Genomic DNA, 27,370 nt, shown 5'->3' on the forward strand with positions numbered 1-27,370 from the left:
ACAGTCCTCAACTATCATTAACAGAATGGAAGGGACCTTCGAGGTCTTCTAGTCTAACCCCCTGCTCAAGTAGGAAATCCTATACCATTCCAAACAAATGTCTGTACAATCTCTTAAAAACCTCCAGTGATGGAGCACTCACAACTTCTGGAGGCAAGCTGTTCCACTGGTCCATTGTTCTCACTGTTAGGAAGTTTCTCCTTAATTCCAGGTTGCTTCTCTCCTTCATTAGTTTCCACCTATTGCTTCTTGTCCTACCTGTACTAATTCCTGCATTGCCGATTCCTTTTTTTTCTGCTCTCCCTGCCTTACTGGGAAGAGAAAGGGCAGCACCTGTTTCTTAAGTAAACAGGTGGGAAACCCAAAGGGCCCAGGAGGGCTCCCCTTAGTCTCATCAATCTAATTACAAACTTGTTCCAAAACAAGAGAGATGACAGCTTGGGCTTCAGGCAAACCAGAGGAGCTGTAGGAGGTGGGAAGGAAGTAATCTTTTGAGAGACAAGGTGGCTGAAAACCAGAGAGGCAGGCAGGTAAGCTTTCTCTTGGGGGCAGGGATGGCCCTGTGGTGGATCCCAAGGTGAGATGACAAAGCTACAAGTTGAAGCTTGTCTCTCTATAGCTCAGTATTTCTCGGTCACTTTTAAGATGGATGGACTTCAACTCCCAGAATTCCCCTGTTGCTGAGATTGAGTAGTATGAATCTTGAAGGTGTCATTTTGGGGAAGAACGTGGTGGAATCCCTACCTGGTCTAGTGTTCACCTGCCCGATAACAGAGAATTGGATCTAAATGGGGGCTTCTGGGAGTTGAAGTCCACACCTCTTAAAGAGGCTGAGGATGAGAAACAGAAGGAATCTCTTCTCCACTCCCTTGGCCCTACTGCCTGCAAATCATAAAACTATAAAAGTGACTCAGTTTTGGGGGGAAATTGAGGGTGGGAAGGGGAGAACCAGAGGTTGGAAAACTGAACTCTTTCAGGTCCAAAACATAGGAAGAATGGCTGCAGGATTTGGGCTTGGTTAGTCTAGAGCAGGGATGTCCAAACTTGGGAACTTTAAGACTTGTGGACTTCAACTCCCAGAATTCCCCAGCCAGCCATGCTGGCTGGGGAATTCTGGGAGTTGAAGTCCACAAGTCTTAAAGTTCCCAAGTTTGGACACCCCTGGTCTAGAGAAAAGAAGAATTAGGGGTGACATGATAGCAGTCTTCCAATATTAGGCTGCCCCAAAGAAGAGGGGGTCAAATTATTCTCCAAAGCTCCAGAAGGTAAGACAAGAAACAACAGATGGAAACTAATCAAGGAGAGAAGCAACCTGGAATTAAGGAGAAACTTCCTAACAGTTTGAGGACAATTAAGCAGTGGAACAGCTTGACATTAGAAGTTAGTGGGTGCTCCATCACTGGAGGTTTTTAAGAAGAGACTGGACAATCATTTGTCTGAGATGGTATAGGTTCTCCTGGTTGAGCAGGGGGCTGGACTAGAAGACCTCCAAGGTCCCTTCCAGCTCTAGTCTATTCTAAAAGAAAAAGGTTTATGTGCAAATGGGCACCATTGCCTAGGAATTTCAGTTTTCCCAGCTCCAAAATTGACCAAGGGGGGGATCCAGAGAAAAATAGGTATTCCCCGACTTACAAGAGATTGTTTACTGACCATTCTAAGATACAACGGCTTACAAATAGACTCACAACTGTTTTACACACTTAATGACCACTGCAGTATCCCTATGGTCATGTAAAATGGGGCAGAACTCACTTAACAAAGGTCTCATTTAGCAACAGAAATCTTGGACTCCACTGTGGTCCACCACTACCCCTATTTTCAATTTATAGGCCACCGAATTGCAAAAGTCACTCCGGAGGGCATTCCAAACTGTTAAAAATCCACCTTCAAAGCAATCCAAAAGAAACGTAATGATAACAAGGAGATAATAAAACATTGCCTTGGGGGGGGGGGGGATGTAACCTGAATTTTAGTTTTTTTAAAAAAAAGCCTCTGAAAACCTCGACTGCAGATTTAAAATCACCCAGTTCTCGAAAAGCTAGTTATTAGAACTTTTCCCCAAAAGGTGAGAAGGTTGGAGTCCTGTGGATTGTGTGTGTGTGTGTGTGTGTGTGTGTTTTCTTCAAAGGCAGCTAACAAAATGTCCCACCCCATAACAAAAACATGCCTAGAGTAACCTTTTGAGAACCATGATTACAAACCAATAAAAACACAAAGCACAAAGACTACCAGGGGAAAATGGTAGTTCTTCAAAACGAGTTAAATGAAAAATCCCATTGCAATTTCCTAATAATTAGCCAGTGGAACAGCTGGCCACCAGAAATGGTGGGTGCTCCATCACTGGAGGCTTTTAAGAAGAACTGGACAGTCACTTGTCTGGAATTGTATAGGATCTCTTGCTTAAGCAAGGGATTCAATTAGAGGACCTCAAAGGTTTCTTCTATTATGGCCTGTCAGCAGTGGTGGGAGCAGATTCGGACAGTGAGGAAGCTGGGGAGGAACATGGGCCAGTCCTGGAGTCTGGGGAAGGCTCTGATGAGGGCTCTGTGTCGGAAGCAGAGAGGGGGCCAGGGCCGTCTGACAGTTATCAGCTGCCTTCAGAGTTGGAGATCATGGGGCAGAAGAACAGCTGGAGCCTCTCCCCAGTGTGCGCATGCACAGAGTTGCCAGACGAAGGAAACAGCTAAAGAACAGGGGTCGACTTGGGAGTAAGGCCACAGGTCGAAGGTGATTGGCCCCTCCCAGAGGGAATAAAAGAGGAGCGAAAGGAGAGTGCAGTTTGCAGGAGACCATTAGTTCGCTTCATTGGTTCGTGACTCTCCGAGACTCCTTGCCAAGTTTTGCACAGATCAGCCTGGCAGCTCTCCAAGCCAGATAAGGTCTGTGACTGTAAATCCTCCCTTGAAAGACTTTGCTGGATGTGAACGAGCAGAATTCACAGTCAATTAATAAAAGCGGTTTTTGTTGGGAGTTTGCTTCGTGCTCTTGGGAAGCCTCAGTTAGAACATCTTCCAGCTCTATTATTCCATTATTTTAGTAGTATATAGATTTAACTTTGATCGCTGGCCATAATCATAATGAATTCTTATATATGAGCCGTGCCCAGGTAAGGCACACATAGGACCAGGGAAACGTGTTGGCATCTTCTTGCCAAGGTCACAAGGAACATGGCTTCGGGGCTGAGATACAGTTTCTCACAGCTGTATTGCTTCAGTCAGCAACTTAGAGTTGTGCAGGGTAATTCTCCAGCAGGATTCAGGTCTTTGGAGGCCCAGGGCAAAAGGGAGGGACCATGTGTTTGCAGAGAAATTTGCACAGTGAGGTCGCTGCTCCTCTACAAAGTTCTCATGGGATTTGATGAAAGGGAGGAAGCTTTGAACAACTTTTCTCAAAGGACAGGAGATTTTTTTGCCTGCCTTTTCCCAGGTGGTATTCTGATTCCTGGGGAGGAAAGCAATGGCAAATCTAGACAGAAGTGTGTGTAGTAATACAATACAATACAATAGCAGAGTTGGAAGGGACCTTGGAGGTCTTGTAGTCCAACCCCCTACCTAGGCAGGAAACCCTATACCGTTTCAGACAAACGGCTATCCAACATCTTCTTAAAGGCTTCCAGTGTTGGGGCATTCACAACTTCTGGAGGCAAGCTGTCAAGGCTATGGCTTTCCCAGTTGCAATGGATGGCTGTGAAGGTTGGGCCATAAGGAAGGCTGAGCGCCAAAGAATGGAGGCCTTTGAACTCTGGTGCTGGAGAAGACTCCTGCATTGAGTCCCTTGGACTTCAAGGCGATCCAACCGGTCAGTCCTAGAGGAGATCCATCCTGACTGCTCTTTAGAAGGCCAGATCCTGAAGGGGAAACTCAAAGACTTTGGCCACCTGATGAGAAGGAAGGACTCCCTGGAGAAGAGCCTCATGCTGGGAAAGATGGAGGGCAAAAGAAGGGGATGGCAGAGAAGGAGGTGGCTGGATGGAGTCACTGAAGCAGTAGGCATGAGCTTATATGGACTCCAGAGGATGGTAGAGGACAGGAAGGCCTGGGGGAACGTTGTCCATGGGGTCGGGATGGGTCAGACACAACTTCAAAACTAACAACAACAAATTCTAACTCTTGTTCAATCCTTAAAGGGCTAAGGGATTGTGTGTGTGTTTGTGTGTGTGTGTAAATAACCTGTCTTTGTCTGCACTATCCTTTCATTGACTGTATGCAGCCTCCCTGCCTTCTCACCCATTCCATTCCATGTTGGGAGGAAGAATCAAAAATGAATTCCTACCAAGAGGCATTTTATTGTTTGATCAAACTTTTATCCCACCTTTATAAGTTACTCAAGATTGTGAACAAGCTTAAGTCCTCCTCCATTCTCCTATTTGTCCCCATAACAACAACCCTGTGGGTTAGGTTGAAACAGAAGGACTGGTCCAAAGTCACCCAGCCAGTTTTCATGTCTAAGGCAGAACTAGAACTCACAATCTCCTGGTGATTGGTCCCAGGACACCCGGATGGTTTTCATGTCTAAAGCAGGACTAGAACTCACATCTCCTTAGTTTCCATCCCTGGGAAAAAGGCTCTCTTTTTAACACTCCAATAAAAAGCAATTTTGAAAACCAGTATACATAAAGAGTATCAATAATCCCTTTGAAACAGAAGTAATCATGATCGACAGCAAAATCCATCCCTACATCAGCTCAACGTAGCCATTATTTTAAAAGAATATTTGGTTAAAAACAATCTGAAATACAAAGCCATATATTTTAATCTAGCTTTAAGCTTGATTATGGCGCAGATTCCACAATTTATGTGGTAATAACATGCATATGCCCTATTTCAGAAAGTTAGCAAGAAAACATTTGTGTTAACACTAGTTTCCTAGCTTTTGCAAACATGGGAGTGATGTTCCTACCTGCAGGTAGTTTGCTTGTCACCTGGCAGTCTTGTTACTAGTTCAAGTCTTACCATAGACTAAAGACATTATTTTTATCCACAAGTACCTGGTGCCACCCAGTGGTTACTTTTAGCATGTCAGTTTTGTGTATATCGCTATCCAAACCTTTGTGCCTGTCACCAACAGAGATGGGCTATGCTGGCCATGATACCCAAGGCACCTGAAGGCCAGAGAAGGAATAATGGATGGAAACTGAAGAAGGAGAGATTCAACCTGGAAATAAGGAGGGATTTCCTGACAGTGAGAACAATCAACCCATGGAACAGAAGTTGCCTTCAGAAGTTGTGGGAGCTTCATCACTGGAGGCTTTCAAGAAGAGACTGGACTGCCTTATGTCAGAAATGGTGTAGGGTAAGGTGACCAACCGTCCTCCTTTAGGGAGGACAGTCCTTCTTTTGTAAGTTCTGTCCTCCCTCGAAAAGTGTCCTCCTATATGTCCTCCTTTTCGATATTTGAAGACTAATCTGTTGCGCGTTATGTGACGTATTTGTATTTGACATGACAATTCGTCAAGACTCAAGAATTTTTATCTAAAGAAATGCTAGACATTAAAATAGACGACAATTGTCTCTTTGAAGAAATTAGAAGACTGAATGTATATTTAAATTCTGAAAAATTAATACAATGGGAAAATCAACATGTTGAAATTGATAAAAGATGGGTGGATGTTTTCAGCCATTTCAAAAATGAACATATTCCATGTGAACATTTATTTATACTTGTTCAATTTACGTTGTGCTGCCCTGGAACTAATGCAGCAGTTGAAAGAGTTTTTTTCAATGGCCAATGATTTTTCGTCAAGTGAGAAATCGAGATTGAATGTTGATACGCTAGCTGCAGCACTTGCCGTAAAATTCAATATGAAGGATATTTCTTGTTCAGATATTTCCAATATATTGTTAGAAGATGATACATTGACAAAATATATTAATTCAATGGAAAAGTACGCATTTAAATAATAATTAACAGGCATGTAAGCATAATTACAATATAAAATGTTGCAAATGTTTTTATTATGCATATATCATAATTTAGTGTATTATTGTTGCAATGAATAAAATATTTCTTTTATTTACGATATATTTTTTCCAATTTATTTGTCCTCCTTTTCATTGTAAAAAAGTTGGTCACCTTATGTAGGGTCTCCTGCTTGGGTGGGGGGTTGGACTAGATGACCTACAAGGTCCCTTCCAACTCTGGTGTTCTATATTCAATGGAACAGAAGTTGCCTTCGGAAGTTGTGGGAGATTCATCCCTGGAGACTTTCAAGGAGAGACTGAACTGCCATCTGTCAGAAATTGTGTAGTGTTTCCTGCTTGGGCCAAGGTTGGACTAGATGACCTACAAGGTCCCTTCTATTATTCTGAATCTATCTCAGACGATCAAAGGCCTGGAGATTAAAACATGTAATGAACATGTGATGAACTGTTGCAGGAACTTGGCATGGCTAGTCTAGTGAAGAGAAGGACCAGGGGAGACAGGAGAGCATCTTCCAATATTTGAGGGGCTGACAAAGAGAGGATCAACCTGTTCTCCAAAGCACCCAAAGGCCAGACAAGGAATAATGGACGGAAACTGAACAAGGAGAGATTCAACCTGGAAATAAGGAGGAATTTCCCGACAGTGAGAACAATCAACCCATGGAACAGAAGTTGCCTTCAGAAGTTGTGGGAGCTTCATCACTGGAGGCTTTCAAGAAGAGGCGGGACTGTCGTCTGTCAGAAATGGTATAGGGTCTGCTTCGTCAGGGGGTTGGACTAGATGACCTACAAGGTCCCTTCCAACTGTTCATCTGAATCTGTCTAAGATGATCAAATGACTGGAGGCCAAAACATAAGATGAACGATTGCAAGAACTGGGCATGGCTGGTGTAGTGAAGGACCAGGGGTGACAGGATAGCAGTCTTCCAATATTTGAGGGGCTGCCATAGAGAGGACGAAGGGGGTCAAGCTATTTTCCAAAGCACGCAAAGGCCAGACAAGGAATAATGGATGGAAACTGACCAAGGAGAGAATTCAACCTGGAAATAAGGAGGAATTTTCTGACAGTGAGAACAATCAACCAATGGAACAGACGTTGCCTTCAGACGTTGTGGGAGCTTCATCCCTGGAGGCTTTCAAGAAGAGACTGGGCTGCCATCTGTCAGAAATGGTGTAGGGTAGGGGGTAGGTTCCAGTTGGCTTTATTGCTGGTTTGCTCGTGCACGCATTTCGTGCAGTTCAATTAAAATTGTTCTGCACATGTGCAGAACTCAAAACCAAGATGGCGGCAGTGAAGGCGACCGGGCATCTGGTTCAGGGGCGTGGCAGGCCTGGGTCGCTTCTGGTTCCAGTGACCCAGGCTGCCATACCACTACCGGTTCGGCTGAACCAGGCCAAAGCAGTAGGAACCCACCTCTGGTGTAGGGTCTCCTGCTTGAGCCAGGGGGGTTGGGCTAGATGACCTATAAGGTCCCTTTCAACTCTGTTAACCTGTTAAACCTATGGTTTTACCTGATCCACGGAAAATCAATCTCTGCTTCGTATCAAAATTGAGGCTGAGGAAAGGAAAGCATTTCGTCTAAAGTGCAATTGATTGGGAAGAGATTCTATAGCCTTGCACAGATTTTATCAAACCCTGGAGTATGTTCTGAGCTGATGGAAGAAATAGAAACAAAAATGCAGGCACCTCTTTCTCAAAGCAGAATTTATTTTTATTGTGTACTAAACAAACACCTGTTGGGTAACATGGACTTTCCTCAAACTGGAGATCTTTCCTTCCAAACCTCAAGAGAGACAAAAAAACAGGAAACAAGATATAAGGTTGGTGGTTTTGTTCTCAAGCTGCATATTTTTACATCCAAGGCATAAGTGGACACTTTAAAAGCTGTGGATGTCAATTCCCAGAATTCCCCAGCCAGCATGGCTGGCTGGAGAATTCTGGGAGTTGAAGTCCACAAGTCTTAAAAGCTGCCAAGGTTGGACATCTCTCACCTAAGGCCGATATTTTGTTAGAGAATGCTGAATGCAATTTAGAAGAACCGTTCTCAACTTCAACAACTTTTAAGATGTTTGCAGTTCATCTCCTAGTATCCTGCAGCCAACAGGGAGTTGCGGTCTAGCCATGCTGGCTAGGGAATTCTGGGAGTTGAAGTCCCTCTATTTTCAAATGGCTGAGGTTGAAAAAAAAAAAAAAACCGCCGATTTAGAGCAAAAACTGTTTTGACCCACAGTTAGCCAGAGAAAAACACCGAAGGGGTAACGGATTTGGAGGGAGAATAGTTCCCACTGAGCAAATCGGGCCTCATCTGCCTTTAGCATTTCCCCAGAAATCAGGGTTGATCCAAAGTGGCCAACTTAGGATCATCAGTTGATCGTCAGCACTTCGTTCTGGATCACTTGACTCAGCTGAGTTTGGAGGTCGCTCAACTTCTTCTTCAAGCCAGATAAGGCGGAGAGAACGATGGTCTCGGGACGCAGAGAACCGCAGGACTCCACATTGTAGTAAAACCTGAGTGGGGATAAAAAGGTTGGAGGACACCTTCATTTAACCCGCGATTCAAGCCCAGCCCTTGGGGTTTACCGTAACCTGTGGTTCTATTAATGAAATTATTGCACGGAGGTGCCCCTGGATGGATCATTCAGGGGGCTCCTGGCCATTGATCCATTATTGCGGCATTCTCTCTGGGAGGAAGTTCCGAAGTGCTAGATTCCGCTAACAGACTGGTCCCTTAGGTTATCTGTCGTGTAAATCCTCAGGATTCTTTTCTCTCTCTCTTTTTTGGCCATGTCTAGGTATACATCTAAACTAGACTGATGATTCTCTGGGTCATGCAGGAGTGTGTAACTGGGTATATGCATAATGGTTATCTTTTGAGAGCTGAAGGCAGCAAATTCTTATTTTAATGTATGCTGATTAGTGTATATTGAAAGTGCCAAAGTTTTTAATTCTATTTTATTTATTCCATTCCTTCTGTTTTCTATTCTATTCTATTTTTTCTGTTATTCTATTCTATTCCATTCCATTCCACTCCCATTCTATTTTTTCTGCTTTCTATTCTTTTTGTTCTCTTCTTTCTGTTCTACTGTTCTGTTCCCTTCTTCTATTCTATCTATTCTATTCTTCTATTCTATTCTAATCCATTCCACTCTCCACTCCACTCCACTACCATTCTATTTTTTCTGTTTTCTATTCTATTCCATTCCACTCCACTCCCATTCTATTTTTTCTGCTTTCTATTCTTTTTTCTCTTCTTTCAGTTCTACTGTTCTATTCCATTCCGTTCCCTTCCTCTATTCTATTCTATTCCATTCCATTCCATTCCACTCTCCACTCCATTACCATTCTATTTTTTCTGTTTTCTACTCTATTGTATTTGTTTTTTGTTCTCTTTATTCTTTCTGTTCTACTGTTCTGTTCCATTCCATTCCCTTCCTCTATTCTATTCTATTCTATTCTATTCTTCTATTGTATTCTATTCTAATCCATTCCACTCTCCACTCCACTCCACTACCATTCTATTTTTTCTGCTTTCTATTCTTTTTTTCTCTTCTTTCTGTTCTACTGTTCTATTCCATTCCGTTCCCTTCCTCTATTCTATTCTATTCCATTCCATTCCACTCTCCACTCCATTACCATTCTATTTTTTCTGTTTTCTATTCTATTGTATTTTTTTTGTTCTCTTATATTCTTTCTGTTCTACTGTTCTGTTCCCTTCCCTTCCTCTCTTCTCTTCTCCATTCTCTTCTCTCTTCTCTCTTCTATTTTCTATTGTATTCTCTATTCCTATTCTATAGTCATTCTATTCTGCACCATTAATTATGGTGCTCGACAAACCAGGATTAAAACAAAACATGGGTTAAACTGAAGTGTGAACCAAGTACTGTATTGATTTCAGGGGAGAGGTCAGAGAATGCCACCGCCCTGATGAGCTGTTTAGAGCACAGGCAGTCCTCGAGTTACGACTGTAAATCAAACATGCCCACCACAGTTATAACCCATTATTGTTGTAAACCGGGTTACCCACATTACTAACCCAATTTATTGCGGTTGTTATGCAACTTACCACTAAGTTGCTAAGTGAATCCAGGTCATTAAGCAAACCAATGCTTTGCTAAAAAAACTGGAAGTAATGGCTGGTTTTGGGGAAAAACGTTGTTGACCATTGTAGACCATTATAACTTCAACTCCAGCTGAGACATACCCCCCCCCCCCTCCAGGGAAGTCCGCGGTAGCTTCCCACGATCATTAAGTGAACAGTTGCAAGTCAAGGACTGTCTTATCCAACAGGCCGAGTTCCAGTTGGGAGAAAAATCTAGTTCAGGTATCCCGATCCCTCACCTTTCTGGCTTCCCGTTGGGATCGTAAGGTGCCTGGGCTTCATCCTCATCGATTTCAGAATATTCGCTCTTTGGCCTAGAAGGAGGCAGAAACACAAGAGTTGATGTTCAGTTGTGAAGTTAAACATTCATAGAGAAGATCCCGATGCTTGATAAAGATCAAAAGCAATTAAAAAAAAACCAGGATGTCAAAGAAGTCAAGGAGGTGAGATGCTACCACTGATCACAAGACGACCTTGGAGAAACTCAAGAGAAGCAGGTTGTCAGGTCTACAGCCATGCTCCTTTTGGACCCTTGGCCTGCCACACGTCTAGTCTACTATGCAGTTTCTTTAGTGGAAATTGGGAAATTGGGGATAGTATGGAGTGAGATGCGATGTAGCCATAACAAAATTCTTTCTAGAAAACCAAGGTCATCCTTTGTCTTTGCACCTCTGCACCTGAGCGGAACTGGATGGGTGGAAGGTGCCAGCATGGCAGTGGGAGATTGGACCATGGGATGGACTGGTGGGTGTGGGGGCAAGGTCTTGAACTTTAACTTGTGTGGGGAAAACTGGGAAGCTTTCAGATTCGGGTTTCCCCAGATGTGCCAGCATGGCTCTCTTAATAAATTGGAACTTTGAGTGATACTTTGCCTTGGACTCTGATTTAATTTTGGATGCTATCTGGAATGCTGGCACGGGTACTGACAGATAGTCCTGAAGAAAAGATGTTTTTCAGGTCACAAAAGTCAGAAGCATCTGGATGACCAAACAAACTAACAACGAAGCGTTTACAGAAACCTACTGTTACGGCTTATCGGCAGTTGGCCCCTCCAGCAACCAAATCAGAGGAAGAGGAGGCGGCGGTGTGGAAGTCAGGGTCAACATCAGGGCAACCTTAGAGCTCGGAGGGGGGAAGAGGGAATACAGCTGGGAGGGAGGGGGAGAGAGAGGGGGGGTGGAGCCTGGGCCATCTGTCAGCTCTCAGATGGTGAGTCAACAGCCCCCAGGTCTGGAGTTGGCTGATGAGGAAGAGGAGGAACAGCTGGGTCCAGTGCCTGATGCGCGGATATGCAGAAAGCAGAGGAAAGGAGAACAGTGGAAATCTATGGGCTGGTCCTTGGGACGGAAGAGCCACAGCTGCTAGTGAAGCCCCACCCTAACTCTGGGGATAAAAGGCAGGGGGCGGAGATGTATAGATGTGGCAGAGGAGAGGAGAGCAGTGGAAATCTATGGGCTGGTCCTTGGGACAGAAGAGCCACCGCTGCTACTGAAGCCCTACCCTAGCTCTGGGGATAAAAGGCAGGGGCAGAGATGAATAGATGGGTCAGAACACCTACCACTCCTCAGGCTTGGGGTAGACTGTATGACGCAGGGCGTTGTCTGGATCGTACTCAAAGGCCACGCCTGCTGTGGGGTTCCACTTGGCATGCTCCTTGCCAAAACCCTTCGTGGCATAGGCCCGGAGCCTTAGTTCTTGGCCTTTCCGTAACTTGACAATCAGGATGTCTAAAAAAAAAAAAAGAACAACAGTGCGTCCTGTTGGAGTGGAAGCTTATCAGAATCGTGATGGGTGCCCATAAATGCAGAATGCCCATACATTGCAGGCTAACTCTGCCCACTGCCAGCAGTTCGATCTTGAGTGGCTCAAGGTGGACTCAGTCTTTCGTCCTTTCCAAGGTCGACAAAATGAGGGCCCACATTATTGGAGGCAATATACTGACTCTGCAAACCGCTTAGAAAGAGTTGTGAAGCGGTATATAAGTCTAAGTGCTCTTGCTATAAAGCAAGATGCTAGATGTCTTGGTCAGAAAAGTCTTCTCCACCCAGATAGCTTCCTTGATCATCACCTCCATCGTCTGCCCGAACTTATTATAGCTACCCAATGCCAATGGACTCTTATTACCAACTACAGCTGTGGTGTGTGGGATGGCTCATAGATCAGCCTGAATGCTCCTGCTCCCTAAAGCAGAGGCCTCTCCAAACTTGGCAACTTGAAGACTTGCGGACTTCAACTCCCAGAATTCCCCCAGCCCAGCCACGTTTGGGAACTCACCATCTGGTTCAACGTAGTCATTGGGGTCGTTGTCCCGTCTCCTGGATGTCACCTGCAGAGGACAAAGGAAAGGTAGGACGAAGAACGAAGACTCCTCCTCTTCAGGACAATGAAGAGGCATGGGCAGCCTGCCAGGAAGGGCAGGGAAGGGAGGGCAAAGGCTTGGAGGAAAATGAAACTGAATTGAAGATTTATCTTGGGGAACTGTAGGAAGTGAGCATCCACCCCCCCTCTCCTAGAAAAATGAAATATTTCAGGAAATATTAAAAGGGGAGAATAACTCACTCCCCACCCCCACATCTTTGTCAATAGGCCGGCCATTAAGGCCTGAGCCAGTCTATTCTACATAACAAAGATCTACCTCCTTCAGGCAGAGCCATAGGAGGAATTGCCCAAAGCCCTTTCATTACATCATCACCCAGCAAGGCTCAACCAAGCCTGGGACTCAGGACAGCCTACAGAATTGCCCCTGCATGGCCCCATGGGAGTGCGATAACCAATCAGAACACAAGCTTAAATTCAAAAGCTCAGAGAGGGCATAAAACCCAGGGCACTCTCAGCATCTCTTCCCTTTTTGCCCAGGACTTCAAACCATGCGGTCCTGTCCACCATTAAAAACCATCTTTCCAAGCAGTCTCCGTGTTTCCGGTGTCTTTTCCCCCCACTTGGAACTGAGCCCAGATGGACGTTTCTTCCAACAGAACCTACAAAGTTCCCAAGGTGGTTTCCCTGGGAGAAAAATGCCATACGTGGAGTGACGGCTCCCAAAACGTCTTTTCTTTTAAAATGGATTGGGCAACGAGAGAGAAGAAATGGGAAGGGGCTGAGGACGGAAAATTAATTGGGGAAAAAAACTCTTTAGTTTTGGCTTTCAATTGCTGTAATTCATTTGATCTCTAGTGAACGATACCTTTATCAACCTATGGAGGTAAGGATCGTTTTTACTTTAAAAAAACAACAACAGGTCTGAAGCTGAAAAGCTGAAGCAGGACTGACAGTTCAGCTCATGAAGCTTGAATATGGTTATGGATTATTCTATTCTATTCTATTCTATTCTATTCTATTCTATTCTTCTTCTATTCTATATTCTGTTCTATTCTATTCTATTTTCTATTCTGATCTGTTCTGTTCTATTCTTCTATTCTATTCTATTCTATTCTTCTGCTATTCTATTCTTCTTCTATTCTATTCTTCTATTCTATTATTCTTCTATTCTATTCTATTCTATTATTCTTCTATTCTATTCTATATTCTGTTCTATTCTATTCTATTTTCTATTCTGATCTGTTCTGTTCTATTCTTCTATTCTATTCTATTCTTCTTCTATTCTATTCTTCTTCTATTCTTCTATTCTATTCTATTCTTCTATTCTATTCTATATTCTGTTCTATTCTATTTTCTATTCTGATCTGTTCTATTCTTCTATTCTATTCTATTCTTCTTCTATTCTATTCTTCTTCTATTCTATTCTATTCTTTTCTTCTATTCTATTATTCTTCTATTCTATTCTATTATTCTTCTATTCTATTCTATATTCTGTTCTATTCTATTTTCTATTCTGATCTGTTCTGTTCTATTATTCTATTCTATTCTATTCTATTATTCTATTCTATTCTATTCTATTCTATTCTATTCTTCTTCTATTCTATTCTATTCTATTCTATTCTATTCTATTCTATTCTATTCCTCTCTCTCTATATATATAAAAGGTTGTATGTATGTATGTATGTTCCGGCATAACTCTGGAGCGCCTCAAGCAATTTCAACCAAACGTGGTATACAGATGACTTACTCTCTGGAAACAAATACTGGGGGCTGGGGGCTGGGGGGAGGAGACACCACTGGTGTGTGTGTGTGTGTGTTTCTGTGTGTGTGTTCCAGCATAACTCTGGAATGCCTGGGCCATTAAGGAGAGTGAGTGTGGCATCCTAGAGCGGCAATTGTTTGTGATTTCACTTCCTTTGCAGCTTCCTCTGGAAAGCCAGCTGTGACGTTCGCCCTCCAGTGGACCAATGGGAAAGCGCCTGATGGATTTGGGGCAAAGGGCCAGGACCGTAGACAGGGCAGGAAAGAGGAGCGCATGGGAAGGGGAAGGGAGAGGGCAAGGATGATGGGCATGAGAGTACAGTGAAAAAAGTCCCTTCTCAATGGCTCCCTGTCAGACAAACGCTTCGACGTCTACAAATACCCGGGCAACGTCGGGTTATCACCTGGTAGCTATAATAAATCAACAAATAACAAGAAGCAAGAGTTTCTGGACCAGCTCTCTACAGTCTGTAAATAGTCCCTTGCAACCATTGTTGCTTCCTTGGGATCTAAGCCCTGCTTGTGTCTTGACCCAACTGCAGTGTGGAGACAGAGAACAGGACACTGACCGGTATAACTTGGGAATTGTTGGAGATCAGGTCCCGAGATGTGACATGCCGTGTCTGGTCTTCATTACATCGGACATCGAGGGAGAACTCCACCGAACAATCAGGACAAAATTCATCACAGTTGCAGTCCTGGTAAAAGGGGGAGGCAGGAAGGATGAGGGATCCTTCTGGAGTTCAACTCACCCAGGGACTTTCAGTCCACTAAACTAGGCCAAACACTGGACCGAATTTGCACTGGGCATGGTCAGACGCCCTCTATCCTCATCTTCATTTAACGACCCCATAATCCCGTGCGGAGTGGAGTCTGGGCAACTGAATGGTGCTAGAAGAATGTTTACTGGCCAGATGCCCTTCCTGTTGCCAATGCGGAGTTATATTCAGCAGATAGATTCTCAACGTGCCCAGAGAGAGAAATATCTGCCCCTACCTATGATTGAACTCACAGCCTCCTGATTGTGAGGCGAGAGCTCCCCCTCTAGGCCACTGCACCACTTCGGGTCAGATGCCCTCTATAAGCGGAGCAAAATACAGGTAGTCCTCAACTTACAACAGTTCCCTTAGTGACTGTTTGAAGTTACAACAGCACTGAAAAAAGGAGTTTTATTGTTCTGATCTAGACTTCCTGAGACAGTGTAAATCGCACGCTTAGCCCCCCAAAGCCTCTTTTTATTTAAACGGCTGTGAATTATGTTCATTCACAGCCTATAATGATTTACAATCTGTAGATGCCTACAATTCTTTCAGGGTAAGGCTGACAAGCACACACCTTTATCTCCCTTGAAACGCTGCCAGAGACCTAATTGCCAATTAGTTTTGCAAGGCCAAACGGAGCACAGAGTCAAACAGAGCTCCAGAGTTTGAACAGACCAGAATGAACAAAATTGCTTCCTGCAAAGGCTCGCGTCCGTTTGCTCCTCTTTTATGTCTTATGGGAGGGGCCAATCATCTCCAAGCCTTACTACCGAGTTGCCCCTTTTGTCTTTAATTATTCTTGCCTTCTGGCAGTTCTGTGTATGCGTGCGGCGGGAATAGGCTCCCACTGTTCTTCTGCCTCGCTGATGTCAGACTCCGGAGGCAGCACATCACTACCAGATGGCGCTGGCCCCCTCTCTGCCTCTGACGCAGAGATCTCATCTGAGCCTTCCACAGACTCCAGAACTGGCCAGTGTTCCTCCTCAACCTCCTCACTGTCCGACTCTGCTGCCAGCTCCGCCGGCCGCCAACTCCGCCGGCCGCCAGCAGACCATAACACTAATGAATATTTTTCACACTTATGACCGATGGCGCATCTCCATGCTCACGTGATTTACATTCAGAGGCTTGGCAACTTGACTCACAGAACTGATACAGCAATTTTGATCCCCCGTCTTTAACTCCCTCTTCATAGTGATCCTCCAGAAATATAATTTATCGCTGGCTTAGTGAGACTCACCCTGGAATATTGCAGCTTATCAACCACACCGTCGCTGGTAAGGGGGATCAGGCCTAAAGGGGAAGAGAAATTGATGATGAAAAATAAGTCATCAAAAGTTCCAATCCCGTCAGAACTATTTGGCCGAACCTATCTCAATAGCAATCATTCTAATTTGATCTAGATCTGTGTTTCTCAACCTTGCCAACTTTAAAGTATGTGGTGGACTTCAACTGTCAGAATTAGCAGAGCTGTTTGGGGAATTCTGGGAGTTCAAGTCCGTATCTTTTAAAAGTTGCCAATATGGATTTAAAGAATTCCCAGAGATGCTTTTTTTTCCTCCTGTTTTATTTTTGTACATTTTTTTCCTTGCCTTTTCACTTTCTGAATAAAATAAAAGTGTACTAGAAAAAAAGAGCTTTTTCCTTCTGTTTTATGATTACTCACCTAATCGGTGCGCAATGAACTCATCGTGTAGCACGGATGAATTGGCATCGATCTGAACCCAGTCGATAGCTGAAAACAAAATAAGAACGAAGTAAACACAAAGAATTCCCCCCTCCCCCAAAAGAATGCAAAGAGAAAATGAATGAATGAGAGAATGTGACGAAAGTTGGAGGTATTACCTATGATAGGAACTTCTGCTATGAATACCCTCCTGATGGAATTTGCAACTCTGGAATAAAAAACAACAACACAATATTTATAATACCTAAATTGCAATAGTTGTAATAGTGATCTCAGTTCTTAGGAAGGGATGGATAAGTGGATAACAATTCCAAATCCAGTTTGAATACCTGGCTGACTGAGGAATGGACCACAATTTCCCAGGCTGTCAGGGGGAATTCTGGGAGTTGGAGTCTGCCCGATTTAAAGCTGCCATGTATGAGAAAGCAACGGGGCCTGCTGGAGTGAGCCATGAGCCCCCCACCAAAATCCTCCTTGCCAAACCATTTGCAGCTTGACTGCTGGCCTTCAAGGGCCATCTAAGCCAGGGGTCACCAACTTTCCGGACCTCGGGGACACTAAATTCATAATTTTAAATCCTGCGGACCACTAATATGATTTTAAAAAAAGATAAATAGTATTTAGTGCAATATAAAAGATGCAGATAATTTTTCTACAGACCACCAAAATTTTCTCACGGACCACGAGATGTCCACAGACCACTGGTTGGTGACCACTGATCTAGACCCATTGCAGAACAGGTAGTTCTCACCTTATGAACCACAACTGAGCCCAACATTTCCAGTGCTAAGCAAGTCAGTTGTTAAGTCTCCCCACGCGTGGGAGAAGACTTGGGTATCCACACCAGCTGGCGTGGCTGGATCTTCCCCCGGGCAAGTGGGAGAGGAAGACCCTTGTGTCCAGGCAGGCTAGCCATGGCTGGATCTCTCCATCCATGGGTGGAAGGGAAGGACCTGTGTTTCTCCCTTCCACCCCATGCCGGATCTCCTACAGGTGTCTCCCTTCCACCTAGGCTGCAACCCACGTGTGCAGACCTGTTGACCATTGCTGGATATCCTTATGCACAGGTGGGAGGCACAGACTTAAATGTCTCCCTTCCACCCCTGGATCTCCCTTCCACCCCATGCTGCACCTCCGCATACCTGGGTGGGAGGGAAGAACCTACATGTTTCCCTTCCACCCCACGCTGGATCGCCTCACGCATGGGTGAGAGTGGGAAAGATCCATGTGTCCAGATCCAGCTGTCCATAGCTGGATTTCCCCCCTCCCCAGCACAGGTTAGGAGGGGGAGGCCCGCTTGTCCAGATCAGTTGGCCTTGGCCCACTGTCCCCACGCACAGGTGGCAGTGGGAAAGACCCCCGTGTCGCCTTTCCACCCCATGGACCATCCTTCCACTCTATGCTGACTGTCCCCACGCACAGGTGGCAGTGGGAAAGAACTGTGTGCCCAGCTGTCTGTTGCTGGATCTCTCTCCTGCACAGTTAGGAGGGGAAGACCCGCGTGTCCAGACTGGCTGTATCTCCCCATGCGGGGTTTGGTGGGGTGGAAGTGGGAAAGACCCCCGTGTCGCCCTTCCTCTCTTCCATCCCATGTTGCATCTCCCCACGTGGGAGTGGGAGAGAGCCGTGTGTCCCAGCTGTCCGTAGCTGGATCACCCCCTCCAGTTTTTTTGGGGGGAAAGACCCGCGTGTCCAGGCTGGCTGTCCGTGGCTGCATCTCCCCACGCGGGGAGTGGGAGTGGAGAAAGACCCCCGTGTCGCCCTTCCACCCAACGGATCTCTCTTCCACCCCATGCTGGATCATCTCCCCATGCGCAGATGGGAGTGGAGAAAGACCCGCGTCTCCAGTCCGTGCAGGAAAACCCCCACGCTCCACTCCCCCGGGTCCGGGCAAGCGCGGGCAACGGGGAAGAGGAGGACGGGCTGGGAGGCAGGAAGCGCCCGGGAAGTGGCTCTCCCGGGGCCGCGGCGGCTGCTCACGCCAGGTCGGTGTTCTCGACGATGAACTTGACGTTGTCGTCGCTCAGCTCCGTGATGCGCACCGTGGGCTGGTTGGCGTAGGGCATGGCGAGGCTGCTGCTCCCGGGTTTCCCTCCGTGCCGCGGCCCTTGCTCCTCCGGGCCCGGCCGCTCGGGCGCTCGCCTGCCTCCCAGCGACCCGGGAGGACCCGGTGCAAGGACGCCTGCGAGGCCGGCTCTGCAGCGCCCTCTCGCCACCTTTCTGCGCCGCTCTCCCCGCTGGTGGATTTGCGGTGATGTTTAAAAAAACACCACCACCTTTATATGTAGAAAAAACATACAGCAGCCCACTTCTTTTTTTATTTAAAAAAAATAAATGTTTATTGAATGTTTTAATCTTTAAAAGCAAAACACAACGAGAAAGAAAACACAAAACATGCATATTTATATTTTACATTTAAAGTAATTTTACAGCCTTCTGTATGGGCTTTCCTGCTTGAAAGTTCTCCATTAATAATAATTAATATTATTATAAGTGTTCATACTACTGTTGTTATATTATAGGACAAGGTAAAAAAAAACAATAGGAAAGCAGCAGCAGAGGGGGGCTGCCACCCCTACACACGGCTATAGGAATACTCCATAGATAAGGTAGACAGAGACAGGAGCTTGAACAAAAGGACCCTTTAAAGATCATGTTGGTAACGAATCTTTGTCTCTGATTGGGTAAACTTTGTTTCTATCTGCCTAAAATGTATATAATACTCTGATCCCCTCTTGCAGGGTGTGACTATTCCTTACATGAATTTATTTGTATGTTTTGGATATAGTTTTGTCACCCAGCTTTTGCTATGGCCATAAATAAAAGCTGATATTTTTTGCAAGCCTCGTCTCGAGTCTCACTCTCTTTGGCATCTCAGTGGCTCGGGAAAACTGCTGGAACCTTACATTATGTTGAACTTCATTGCGAAGAGCAATATCAGAGATTTTATCTGGGTAGCTTTATGGGCTGCCTAAGAATCCACTATCTTGCAAGTCAGAATCCCAAAGGACTTCTCTATCATCTGTCTTACTGCTATCATCATCTTATTTACTTCCCCTTTTACTGCTTTGGGTATCGAGGGAGAGTCAACATTCTGGCAGCCTCAACCATTGTTAATTGATGTTGTAGCATGTTTTGATGTTCTTGCAGTGTGTACAAGCAAGCCTGCCCCTCAAGATTGGAACCTGCAGAAGAGAAATAATTGCACAGTATTATTACTCAACTTTAAACTTTTAACGTTTGCAGAGATGCAACAGCTACGCAGGTATCTTCAAACAACACACACACACACACACACATTTCCTGATGCGCAATGATGCAGAAGTCTAAATCAAGCTTAAGTGAGCAACCATTCGAAGTATAACGGCACTGACAAAAATGACTTACGGTTAATCCTCGCACTTACGACTAGCACAGCATTCTTACGGTCAGGTGATCGGAATCCAGGCACTTGTCAACTGGCATGTATTTATGATGAGGGCAGCATCCTAGGGTCATGCCATTGCCATTTTCAACTTCCCCAGCTGGCTTCCAACAAGCGAAGTCAAGGAGAGAAGCTGGACTCACTTAACAACTGCATGATTCACATAGGAATCATGGGGGTGGGGATGGGGGGGGAGATCATTGCTTTGCTTAGCAACCGAAATTCTGGTCCCAATTTGGCTCATGTCAAGGACTACCTATAATCAGCGATTGGAGTCAGACTTTATTGCACGTTTTATTCTTCCTTTTTGCAGATGGGTTTTCCACCAGTTAACCCCCCTCCCCCTGGAATTTTTCATGGCCACCGAATGGAAGCTGTACGGCCTCCTGTTTCCATAGCAACGAAGCCTGGCTAGTCGTGATTTAGGGAAGCGTCTCACGGCCGCCACCCAGATCTCATTCCACCCATACGCCGGGCAAAGAACACAAAGGAAAGAAAAGACCCACACAAAGGAAAGAAAGAACGAAAGAAAACCAAGCATTTCCCATATTAAACCAGTCTCGTTTTTATTTCGTATTATTCGTGCGCCCTATTCCCCCCATCCCTTCCTCTCTAGCGTCATAAGGGCGTGGGTGGGGCTGGCTTGGCGCGCCGCCGCAAGGACTGATGGGAGAAGCCGGATTCTCCACCAATCGTTGCGCGCGGCGGGCAGCGGCGCGCCATCGACGTGAGAGCGCCACCGGCGGAACGAGGGGCACGGTAAGTGTGGCCGCGGCGAGGTTAGAACACGTGGCTTCTTTGGCGAGCCTGTTGGCTCCTCTTTCCTCGGGCTTCCCGGAATGCGGCGGTCGTAGCTCGAGGCGTCCCTTAGGAGGTCCACCTTTCCTTTCTGCAAAGCAGCTTCCGTTAGCCTTTTGGACTTCATCTCCCAGAATTCCCTAAGCGGTAAAGCCAATGGCTGAGCCGTTCAGGGATTTATGGGAGTTGAAGTCCCCCCCCCAAACATATGGAGGGAAAATAAGGCGTAGGTTGGATTTTGCCTGCCACATGAACAAGCAGCAGCCCCGCTTTTCAATTTTGCTGGGACTCCCCCTTCCCCGTCCCCAAAGCAGGTGCGCCAGAGGCTTGTTTGTCTTAGGAATCCCAGAAGCAGGAAGGTCCCCTAAAGCAGGAAGGTACCCAGACATGGAGGTTTAATTTGGGCTAATATTTCCCCTGACTTTTGTCATCTGGCTAACTAGCATTTAGAATAGAATTCTTAATTGGCCAAATGCGATTGGACATACAAGGAATTTGTCTTTGGTGCAGATGCTCTCAGTGTAACAAAATACATTCTATACAGTAGAGTAGAAAGTAGAGTAGACAGTAGAATAGAATAGAATAGAATAGAATAGAATTCTTTATTGGCCAAGCTCGATTGGACACACAAGGAATTTGTCTTTGGTGCAGATGCTCTCAGTGTACATAAAAAGACAAAATGCATTCCATAAAGTAGAGAAGAGAGTAGAATAGAATAGAATAGAATTCTTTATTGGCCAAGTGCGATTGGACACACAAGGAATTTGTCTTTGGTGCAGATGCTCTCAGTGTACATAAAAAGACAAGATACATTCTATAGAATAGAATAGAATTCTTTATTAGCCAAGTGTGAATGGACACACAAAGAATTTGTCTTTGGTGCAGATGCTCTCTAAACATAAAAAGACAAGATACATTCATCATAAATCATAAGATACAACAGTGATAGTCATTGGTTACTAATAAGCAATTCAAACATACTCGGAAGCAAACAGAACAATATAAATCGTAAAGTTACAAGCAACAAGATTATAGTCATAAGTGGGAGGAGATAGGTAATAGGAAGGATGAGAAGAATAATAACCAATTTCATTGTATACGTGATGTACAATGACAATCAAGGCTATAATCCTGATGGCAATCCTATGGCATATGTGCCCAAAGTGGCATGCGGAGCGTTGCCTGTTCCTCTTCTGGGTTTCTGGTGCGCATGATGATCAGCTGACCGTATTGCGGCAGTGCCGGGAAGTGGAAGAGCTGGCCTTCCGTTTTCCAGCCTGAGCATGCATGCTGGGCAGCTGATTGTCGCGTGCGCCAGAAACTGGAAGACTAGCTGTCCAGCGCGCATGCACACGCAGGAAACCAGAAGTTCATTTTCTGGTGCACACATGACCCCTGGGCAGCTCTTCTTCCGGGTTGGTTCGCCATCACTGGGCTATACTATAATAGTAATACCATCTTATTAAATAGTTTGACAGTATTGTGGGAATTATTTGTTTAGGAGAGTGATGACATTTAGGGAAAAAACTGTCCTTGTGTCTAGTTGTTCTGGTGTGCAGTGCCCTATAGCGTCATTTTGAGGGTAGGAGTTTAAACAATTGATGTCCAGGATGCGAGGGGTCTATAGGTATTTTCACATCCCTCTTTTTGACTCGTGCAGAATACAGCTCCTCAATGGAAGGCAGGTTGGTAGCCATTGTTTTTTCTGCAGTTCTAATTATCCGTTGAAGTCTGTGTCTGTCTTGTTTTGTTGCAGAAAACATCCTTTCTCAAACTTGGCAAGTTTAAGGTATGTGAATTGTCAATTTCCAGATTGCCCAGCCAGCATGGCATAGCATAGCTGGGGAATTCTGGGAGTTGAAGACCGTGAATCTTAAAGTTACCAAATTTGGGAAACATCTGTTTAGAAGAAAAGCATCCTTACCTGGAAGGGCCATTCTGCTGTTATTGATTATGATCGTATCGTTTGGGATCAAGCCCCAATAAATTCAGTAAACCTCTTTTCTGATCGATAGGTTTTTGTTGTCGAACCTTTAGGTCTATTGCAATTGGTGGACCTCTGCTCCTTGGATTTCCAGAAATTCTTATTTAAGTTGGTATCCATGTTTATATCTCGCCTTGATTTGTACAAACAAATCGGGACCCTATATTTATATATATTGTTCTTGCTTCCTTTCCCCCCCACAACAACAATCATGTGATATGGGTTAGCAGACCAAGAGTGAAAGACTGGTCAAACCTGTCGGTTTTGTACTCAAAGTGGACTAGAAATCATGCTTTCCTAATTTCTAGTCCAGCATCTTAACTACTCTACCGCAATGGTTCTACGTGCAGAAGGTGCCAAATTTAATAACTGTCTTTTCCAATTTAAAATGATCAGATGACTGGTGGTGAATGAACCTTGCTGGAGACTCTGAAGAGCATGACTCATTCAGGATAAGCATGAGTGATGTGGGACAACAGAAGAATTGCTATTCTTATTTGAATGTATAATTTTTCTAGTTAGCCTTCACCTGTTTCATCTGGTTAAATGTGTGTATGATTTCACTTAGGTTTCACTCCTAGACATCTGCCTTATGAATAGGACTACGCTGCAAATCTGCAGACCCCTATAAAGTTAGGGTTCATTTTTAAAAAGACCTTTTAACAGAATAGAATAGAATTCTTTATTGCTGCAAGTGTGATTGGACACACAAGGAATTTGTCTTTGGTGCGTATTCTCTCAGTGTACATAAAAGAAAAGATACATTTGTCAAGAATCATAAGGGACAACACTTAATGATAGTCATAGGGTACAAATTAGCAATCGAATCATATTGGAAAACAATATAAATCATAACGATACAAGCAATGAAGTTACAGTCATAAGTGGGAGAAGATGGGTAATAGGAACGAATGGGAAGATTAATAGTAGTGCAGACTTAGTAAATAGTTTGATGGCGTTGAGGGAATTATTTGTGTAGCAGAGTGATGGCGTTTGGGAAAAAACTGTCCTTGTGTCTAGTTGTTCTGGTGTGCAGTGCTCTATAGCGTCATAGTTTTGAGAGTAGGAGTTGAAACAATTTATGTCCAGGATGTGAGGGGATCTGTAGATATTTTCACAGCCCTCTTTTTGACTCATGCAGTGTACAGGTCCTCAAGGGAAGGCAGGTTGGTAGCCATTGTTTTTTCTGCAGTTCTAAGTCTGATTCTGTCTTTTTGGGTTGCAGCACCAAACCAGACAGCTATGGAGGTGCAGAGGACAAGAGTTAAAAAGGCTGGATCAGGGCTAAGCCTCTCCATTATAGCGTTCTTTTTCCATAATGGTGAAGTAGAACTCAAGAGCCAGATACACCATTGATGTAAACAATAATTGATGCAATGCCTCCAGTTTTGTGGGTTAACACAATAAAATCATCCATAAATGAACTATGCAGCTTCGATTTCTAGAGGGTTAGCCTTAAATGTAGTTGGCTAATTTGTGATTCTGAATGATGTGTGAATACAGCATCCGGAATGTGCTAAAATAAGCCAGATTTTGAAGTAGTGTCACCTGGGGAGATAGGTAAAGTCCATCCTTAACAGGTTGAAGTTTCCCAATGTGATTCTGAGATAGTCGTCGTTCATTCTAACCAAGTTCAGGATTTTGGAGGGTTTTTGGGTGGGTGGGTGGGGAAATCAAGGCAGTCATACAAATGTACAGATATGTCAAATTACCTTCCCAATACGCGATAGGAATTGAACTAATAGTTTTCTTCTATAGCAGAAGACCTTCATAAAGCATTTTTCCACAAATACGTTTTGTACATTGTGGTGAATTTCAGATTGCTGGAATAAACCATTCATTTTCCAATATTTTGATAGGAATCTTTCTCTGCAAGAGCTGCTTTGTTTCTGCTCACATGCCTTTGGTGTCTAATATTGAAGCCCGCGAATATTAATTAGGAAGCTTTTAACATTGTCTTTTAGGTCAGATTGTTTGAATTTCCTTGGACCATAAGGAATATAGATTTCCTCTTATTAATGCCTGAAGACCTCTGGGGTTATAGCGCTTCAGAAAACAGTACACAGGATCAACAATTTCCCTTCTTTCTGTGCAGCTTCAGAAATTAGCACATGGGACAATGGACCATTTTTCTTCTTCCTGGGCACAGGGCTATGCATTCGAGTTATACAGGGTCATTTTTTTAAAAAAAACTACTTGGACTTGTTTGCATTGCAAATGCGCATCGACCGCTGGCTATTATACATGTCCACTAGGTAGGCCTGCATTGCAGAGCTGCATTCTGATGAATCCTGAATTATGTGGGCAATGCGTAGGGCTTAATGGAATGCCTGCCTTCCTTTTTCATCGTGGCAAACTGGTTGGTTGGTATGCGTCATCTCTATTTTTCCCCCGACAGTTCTTTAAGTTAGGAGGTCTAATATTTCAGACGCAACCCACTTCCCGAATCGGGATCTGTAAGGCACGTGGCACTATATAACTACCGTTGCCTTTTGTGAGTGATAGGCACAATTCAATTTATTGTTGGGTGTCCTTCAAGAACTCAAGGCATTGAACTTCCCACTCTCCCTCTTCCCATTTCCCCCTAAAAACAACTGTGAGTTGGATTGGGCTGAAAGAGAGGGACCTATCCAAAGTCACCCAGTAAGCTTCCATGGTCGGGTCTATGGTTAGGTGTTATGGTTAGAAGTCACCCAGTAAGCTTCTATGGTTGGGTCCCTTAAATGCTATTCCCGGAGCCTCCAAACTTGGCAACCTTAAGACTTGTGGACTTCAACTCCCATCGCTGACTGGGGAATTCTGGGAGTTGAAGTCCACGAGTCTTAAGGTTGGCAAGTTTGGAGACCCCTGTGTTATTCTAACACCTGAACTACAGCACACCATCGTTCACTTTACCTGTAATTTAACAGAATAGCAGAGTTAGAAGGTAGCTTGGAGGCTCTGGAGGCTTCAGGGACCTTCAGGAGGCTTCCCTGAAGCCTCCGGAGTAGTCAAAACGAACCTCCGAGCAAACCGGAAGTGACTTCCTGAACTTCCAGTTTGCCCATAGGACCGTTTTTTTGCGCTCCGGAGGCTTCAGGGAAGCTCATGAAACCTCCAGAGGGCCTCGGGAGGGGGGAGGGGCGGGGGAGGCTCTTTTCGCCCTCCCCAGGCTCCTATAAAGCTCTGGAGCCTGGGGAGGGCGAAAAATGGCTTTTAAAAAGGGTGAACTCAGCTGGCCAGCGCACACATGCGCGCTGGCCAGCTGACACAGCAGCGCCTTGCGTGCCCTGACAAATGGCTCCGCGTGCCCCCTGTGGCACGTGTGCTATAGGTTAGCCATCACTGTCCTAGTCCATGATTTGTGACTGAATACAAGCAACAATTAACAGAGTTGGAAGGGACCTTGTAGGTCATCTAGTCCAACTAGCTCAAGCAGGAGACCCTACTCTATTTCTGACAAATGGCAGTCCAGTCTGTTCTTGAAAGCCTCAAGTGATGAAGCCCCCACAACTTCTGAAGGCAAATTCTGTCCCACTGGTCGATTGTTCTCACTGTCTGAAAATTCCTCCTTATTTCCAGGTTAAATCTTTCCTTGTTCAGTTTCCATCCATTATTCCTTGTCTGCCCTTCGGGTGCTTTGGAAAACAGCTTTGCCTCCTTGTCTGTGGCAACCCCTGAGATATTGGAAGACTGCTATCCTGCGTCCCCTGGTCCTTCTTTCCCTAGACTAGCCATGCCCAGTTCCTGCAACCGTTCTTTATATCTTTTAGCCTCCAGTCCCCTCATCATCCTGGTTGCTCTTCTCTGCACTCTTTCTAGAGTCTTAACATCTTTTTTTACTGTGGGATGACCAAAACTGAATGCAGTACTCTAGGTGGGGTCTTACTAGTGATAGATCATCTTTTTTATTTTTTTAAACCAAAAAAACAACCTTGCCGTCTCTGGGTTTTGGCTTTGTCTTCGATTGGCATTGAAATTCTCTCTCTCTCTCTCTCTTTCTCTCTTTCTTTCTCTCTCCCTCCCTCCCTCTTTCTTTCTTTCTTTCTTTCTTTCTTTCTCCCTCCCTCTTTCTTTCTTTCTTTCTTTCTTTCTTTCTTTCTCTGTCTCTCCCTCTTTCTTTCTTTTCCTCCCTCCCTCCCTTCCTCTTTCTTTCTTTCTTTCTTTCTTTCTTTCTTTCTTTCTTTCTTTCTTTCTTTCTTTCTTTCTTTCTTTCTCTGTCTCTCTCTCTTCCTCCCTCTTTCTTTCTTTCTTTCTTTCTCTGTCCCTCCGATCTGTGCTGCTGCGGTTTCCTCAAATATCCTGGCATGATGACTCTGCTAATCTTCCCCTGTGCTGAACTCGCGTCAGGAGTCTGTCTGCAGTCTCTTGAATGCAGTAAACTTCCTCCCCCTCCGCCATTGTAAAGATTCCATGCCTGTGCACTTGATGGTCTGGGGAAAACAAAAATATTTGAAAGCTGTCAATTGGAAAGAAAGGCTGCATTCCTCGATCAGCTGGGGGGGGGGGGATAAGCAGCCTTTAGACAATGGAAGGATGTGCCCTGCAAACAATAGGAATGGAATCAGAGGCTGCTTCACCACGCCCTCCTTTCCCCATTCACTCCTGTCTTTTTCAAGTCAACATTAAATCTGAA

At 44.8% G+C, this 27,370-nt stretch overlaps 2 protein-coding genes across 2 annotated transcripts in view; one reads left to right on the forward strand and one right to left on the reverse strand.

Annotated features, from left to right (window-relative positions):
• Window positions 1-7,609: 7,609 nt before the first annotated feature.
• POLR2C (RNA polymerase II subunit C) lies at window positions 7,610-18,701 on the reverse strand. Its single transcript, XM_081963115.1, has 9 exons — window positions 18,530-18,701; window positions 16,708-16,757; window positions 16,529-16,597; window positions 16,103-16,155; window positions 14,671-14,799; window positions 12,296-12,347; window positions 11,580-11,748; window positions 10,261-10,335; window positions 7,610-8,430 (listed from the first exon to the last, which is right to left on the reverse strand). The coding sequence occupies exons 1-9, from the start codon at window positions 18,613-18,615 to the stop codon at window positions 8,286-8,288; spliced, it is 828 nt and encodes a 275-aa protein (XP_081819241.1). The 5' UTR covers window positions 18,616-18,701; the 3' UTR covers window positions 7,610-8,285.
• Window positions 18,702-20,611: 1,910 nt separating this feature from the next.
• Window positions 20,612-27,370, forward strand: part of NUP93 (nucleoporin 93) — a 132,066-nt gene continuing 125,307 nt past the window's right edge. The window contains exon 1 of the mRNA XM_081963335.1: window positions 20,612-20,732. The gene's annotated coding sequence lies outside the window, so the exon portion shown is untranslated. The remainder of the gene's footprint in view (window positions 20,733-27,370) is intronic.

The sequence above is a fragment of the Natrix helvetica genome, assembly GCF_964273705.1.
Source record: "Natrix helvetica genome assembly, chromosome: 10".
Classification (NCBI taxonomy): domain Eukaryota; kingdom Metazoa; phylum Chordata; class Lepidosauria; order Squamata; family Natricidae; genus Natrix; species Natrix helvetica.

Excerpts from the sequence above, each read along its gene's own strand:
- POLR2C (XM_081963115.1), bottom strand. The coding sequence starts at position 18,615 with ATGCCCTACGCCAACCAGCCCACGGTGCGCATCACGGAGCTGAGCGAC. Across the intron at positions 16,156-16,528 it reads GTTCATTGCGCACCGATTAG|GCCTGATCCCCCTTACCAGC; the intron begins GTGAGTAATCAT and ends CTTCCCCTTTAG. Across the intron at positions 14,800-16,102 it reads ATAAGCTGCAATATTCCAGG|GACTGCAACTGTGATGAATT; the intron begins GTGAGTCTCACT and ends CCCTTTTACCAG.